This window comes from Pteropus vampyrus, unplaced genomic scaffold, assembly GCF_000151845.1.
Source record: "Pteropus vampyrus isolate Shadow unplaced genomic scaffold, Pvam_2.0 Scaffold92, whole genome shotgun sequence".
Taxonomy (NCBI): domain Eukaryota; kingdom Metazoa; phylum Chordata; class Mammalia; order Chiroptera; family Pteropodidae; genus Pteropus; species Pteropus vampyrus.
Window position 1 is genome coordinate 2,649,898 of NW_011888873.1, and position 5,246 is coordinate 2,655,143.

Genomic DNA, 5,246 nt, shown 5'->3' on the forward strand with positions numbered 1-5,246 from the left:
GGCTTAGGGAATATTTTGGTCCAATTGTGATTCAAGTTCCCAATCCTGAAGGAAGCATCAGAACCAGTAGCTGCAAGCATTTATAAACCCCTGACTGGGTTTAGGACATTGGCCAGAGGCAGAGTGCAGAGGATGCCCAACATGTTGCCATCAACCAATAATAGTTACCAGTGCTCCCTGTTGGCTGAGCCAGGTCAGATCTGCGAAGCTCAAAGCTAAACGAATTAGTGATGGTGCCCTGAGGACTTCGTTGAGGTCAACTGCTAGATTAGGTTGGAGACATTCCAGGGCCACGGCCTTTAGATGGGAAACCATCAGATAGCTGGGCTTTCATTCAAAAGCATCACCTCCTCTGTCCCCAGAGAGAGAAAAGATCGTGAATACAAAACAGTTGTCAATTGAAGGAGTGTTTATGAGCAAGTGTCATAGGCATATTTTAAAGTAGAAGCAAATCGAGCCTCAAACCAAAATGTTTAAAAGAATTACCCGAAGCTGCATTAGCTTAGAGCTAAATTCAGTGGGGAGAATTTGTCCATTAACAAAGGCCTCCATCACATGCTCCTTTAAAACTAAAAGCCTAAGTCTTTTATAGACAGAAAGACGACCCCTGATGAAAATGGACCGGGCTAATTGCAAAAATGTTTCCAGGCAGATACAGCCTTGAGAGCCTCCCGCGAACCATCACGTTTCTGGCTCCAATTCTCATGAAAGATTGAACAGCTTTACACACTAGCTGTTTACTCAGAAGAAAATTTAAGAGCGAGGCCATTAATAGCTATCTAGCTGCACTTCGAGATAAAGGTACATCCCTCCTGATTAATTGTATGTGCTTCTCGCTTAGGGAGGAAGCTGGGCATCATTATGGCTGCCCACATACAGTTTTAGAAGTCAGTCAGACTGGTCCAGCTAAGAGAAAAGGAAATCATTCTGGAAAATAGCCTCTCTCTGGTTAATCCCAGTTTCTAATTTGAACAACCTAATCTTGCCCCAGAGAACTCCACACTCCCGATAAGGCAGCGGGAGTGTGATTCAGTGAGCTGCCTGTGAGCCAGCAAGCCTCACTCAGGGAGCAGCCCAAGGTGGCCAGGCACCGCGTGAGCCTGCAGAACCTTCTCGCTTGAAGAGAAACAGTTTTAATATCCACAAAATTTAAAACCATGGGAATAACTTGGATTCCCAATCCAGGTTCAAAATGCCATCCTGAGCTAGTGGAGCTTGGCTGGGTCCTCCCAAATTGGATCAGACATTGTTTTGCTATCCAGGAATTTTCTAGAAGCTCTCAGTCCAGCCTGGATCCTGCCTGCATGGGGCCCAAAGTCCCAGCCCTGCCGAAGAGGAAGCCATAACCCAGATGAAATGAGAAAGAAAACCCAATTCTTCTTCCTGCTTACGTGCACAGGCTTTGGTTTTAACTTTCAAAGTAAAAAGATGGTCTTCTCCAATACTTTTGTCTGTAGAGCTCAATATTCTTGCCAAGTGTTAAAGAAGAGGGTGTTGGAAAGGCTGGGGAAGGATATCTTGGGTTTACCTTTGTCTGCCACCCACACACGCCTCCCCTTGACACACGTGACAGCGACAAGGCTACTGTGTGATGAGCGGTATGATCGTCACATTCCAGGTCCATGGCTGGTGAGAAGGAGAGGGAGGACTCACTTCCCTGTCACAGGAGCAACATCTCCATTCATTTCTCCGGTTGCAGCTGATCGTCTCTGGGGAAGAACAACCACCATCTGTATCTAAGCATACGATCTGCCTTGACATTAAGAAGAGGTGGCATCCTGGGCCAGTTCCCACATTTTCTTCTCCAGGGAGGTTCTGGATGTTTTTAAAATTATTTTCACACTGAGGTGATGCTGACCTTTATCCGCCCTGCCCCAAAAGTAAAGTAAACCTGGCAGAGAATTTATGGATGATTATTTTCAATCCAGTTTGCCTTAGCTGGACATTTATTCTACACGTTTGCTAATAGTACTAGCTACCATTTAATGAGCATATACAACGTGCTTGGAGCTATGATTTAGATACTGTTTTACTGCCCGTTTCCTAACATTACCCAGCTTGACATGGCTGCAGTTTGTTGTAGAGCTGATGAGCCTCTTTATTCTGGATTCCTCTTAAATGCTTCAAAGTGAGCAAAACTCATCATTTGCCCTGGATCTAACATAGTCTGTGGCAGTTTTCCATATACAACTTTTTTCCCGTATTTTATAATTTCAGAGTTGACACAGATCAGAATTTGGTGTTGGCACTTCTGGATCATGTTGCCGCTGGTTTCTGTTTGCTTTTTAAATAAAGTATATGTGACCATTTTAGCAAAACAATTAAAAAGATTATTTTCTAAGATAGAAAACATGGCTTTATAGCCCCCAAACTTCCTATTTCCTTTAAAAATCTTAGATGGACTAAAGCATATTCACAGGCCTTTATTGAAGGATAAAATCTCCCTCTTGAATTCAGCCTCAGTGTAGCATGGGGTATTTTGTTGGAAGCTCTGGTTTGGGACCTAAAAGTGAAACTGCTTATGTACATGACTAAACTCTTACATTCACTCTTAAACAAACCAGCGCTTTGCGGTCAGCATCTAATTTGCCTCCAGTGGAGAAGGAGAAGGTGCACTCTTGATTGAAATCTCCCTTCTGCCCTTCACACTCCTATGTCACTGCCAGAGTCTGGTGCAGCCTCTGGGTAGAAGCACAAATCTCTACTCCATTAGACCTCCCAGAGCCTTCCCTTGTTCTGTAACTCCAACACCTGTTCACTAAGTTAACAGTTGGCTAAGTTATTTTATCTGCCAGTGAAAGTTTCCCAGGGAATGGTTAATTGACCTTCCAAATGGATTTAGAAAAGCATTGCTGTTGCTCCAAGTTGGCCTGCACAGGGGAAACTGGACAGTTCCACATTCCATCAAGCCTGGGACCTCCAGTGTGGCAGAAAAAATGGAGAAACGTTCTTGAGTTTATGTGGGGCCTCTGCAGTGGAAACTGGCACGCTGGCTAACCAGCCACTGCTAGACAGGCACTCTGGAAGATAAGTGTACTGTGAAATTGGGTTTGGGGGAGCACGGCAAGGCAGTCACACGTCTGTGACCAGCCTGCTCTCCAATACTCTGCAGAAATGAGCAGCTTCAGGTGGCCCTTCCGCCTCTGCAGGAAAGCTCTGCTGTCACAAGGGAGCACAGTTATACACAGGACAGTGTGTCTGCTGATTTGTCTTTTAAAGAAACTCATCTCCATGGGCCACAGAAAGTGACTTTGTTTCATCACATGCAGCTTTCCAGATACTCCTCCGTGTTCACAATCACTTGGTCACACCCCATGGACAGAGCTGAATTTTCAGTTCCAAAGTTGCCTGCAATCCTGAGCGTCATTCCTCCACAGTGTGGCTCAGCCCCTCTCTGCCTGATGAGTGACTGTGACAACTTCTTTGCTTGTCTTTCCCTTTCAGATTTCAAATCCAACTTCAGAGCTGCTCCGATCCGATCCGTGGACGTCTACAACGTCATGTGCAACGTGGCAGGCATCGCCCCTCTGCCCAATAACGGGTCCTGGTCCAGGGTGATGTGCATGCTGAAGGACCAGGCCGGCTCTGCTCTGTCGGTCCCGCCCAGTGGCTGTGTACTGGCCTTGATTCTCCTCTTGCTGTTTCACTAGCTGCTCCTTTGTTGTCCCAAACACTCAGCCAAGTGACCTCCGCAGTGGAAAGGTTTTCATTTTCTATTCGGATAATAGTTTCATTAACACAGTCAAGGCCACAGAAATTATAAATATATTATTCTTGGATGATTCCATACATAAAATCCCTGCTTCTTAAAAAAAAAAAAAAAAATCCAAACTTTATTTTTTCTGGAGGTAAGGAAAATCTTGCTTTTCATTCGTTTGACTGTATGTCATTTTCTCCTTTCTTTTCATGTAGTAACTTGAATGAACTGTCTGAGCAGGGGCTTGCCCTGCAGCAAACCGCCTTTGAGTGGATATTGCATGCTCGTCCTGGGCCCTGCTCAGCTCCGCTTTGCACAGAGCAAGCCCTTGTCTGTGCCTTGTCCACACCCAGGAGCCGCCCTCGGGATCTATGGCCACAGTCCTGTACTACTCCTTTCACCCCAGAAAAAGGAGGTTCCACATGATAGCAGTAACTGCCATCTCTGACCCAGATCATGGAGTTTTTTCATTTTATATCAAGTCCCAGAAAGGGTGTATCTTAGCTTGAGTCACTAATCACAATCACTGAGGATTGGAGAACTCAGAATAAGGTGATAGACATGGTTCCCTGCAATCTCTAAATGCACAGAAATGTCTCCCTGGCCTTGAGGAGTAGAAAAGCTTACAATGCAGCTGGGCTTCTGTCAACTTCTCAGTGTATCACAGCCTGAAGCCTTGCACATAGCAGGCCCCACGTGCTGTGGACGGATCGACGGATGGTCTGTGTGAAGGCTTACTCAGAGACAGCAACTCTGGATCCCCACACAGAGCGCAGACTATAGCAACACCTGACATAGCGTTATAGTTGGGAAAAGGATGTCTTGCTGATAAGAGTGTGGATGTATTTGCAGAAATCTCAGTTCATTGCTTGGAACAGCAATGCATTAAGCACAAGTTTTATGCTCCGGTGTACTGGGGCCTTGCTTGTTTAACAACAATAGCAAAGTAGATAATCGAGTGACCCAGAATTCCAAGAAAAATAGAGGGGCGGAGCGTGGAGACAGCATGATGGAATTGAATCTCCATCACTAACCAATGAGCCATGTGATTAGCAAACAGTATGGTCAAAGTGTCACCTCAGAGATCTTAGTTCTTTAGAACCCCTGAGATGAGCCACTGAGCCTGGATTGAAATGTTTTTATTTTAATCATCTAAGTTCGCTGTAGAAGATCTTGTTGTAAAACAAGGGACAACTACATTTTAAAATGATCAGAATCACGTACATGTATCATTGCATTAAAAATGACTTTGCACTCAATGAGGCACATCTTCCAATGAGACTTTTTGTTAGAAAAAGAACACCTCAGGTCTCAGGATGATGAAGCCCTTATAGGGTATTTACCTTGAGAAATGGATATCAATGCTTACCCTGATTCAGGAAGGCTGGGGGCCGTCTCTGTGCCTTGAATCACGAGAGCAAAAGATCACTGATTTAAAACATCAAATTTATCTTCACAAGAGATTTTTAAGAGTTTATGTAAGGTGTTTTTAAAATGGCAGCAAACCATAGAATCAGTAGGAAAGAAAGCAAATCGGTCTCTCTGGTTG

General features: G+C 44.7%; 1 protein-coding gene across 1 annotated transcript in view; it reads left to right on the forward strand.

Annotated features, from left to right (window-relative positions):
* ENPP6 (ectonucleotide pyrophosphatase/phosphodiesterase 6) overlaps positions 1-3,811 on the forward strand; it is a 92,223-nt gene extending 88,412 nt beyond the window's left edge. Inside the window, exon 8 of the mRNA XM_011364028.1 lies at positions 3,445-3,811. Within this exon, the coding sequence (XP_011362330.1) occupies positions 3,445-3,650 (206 nt within the window). The 3' untranslated portion in view covers positions 3,651-3,811. The remainder of the gene's footprint in view (positions 1-3,444) is intronic.
* The last annotated feature ends 1,435 nt before the right edge of the window (positions 3,812-5,246 follow it).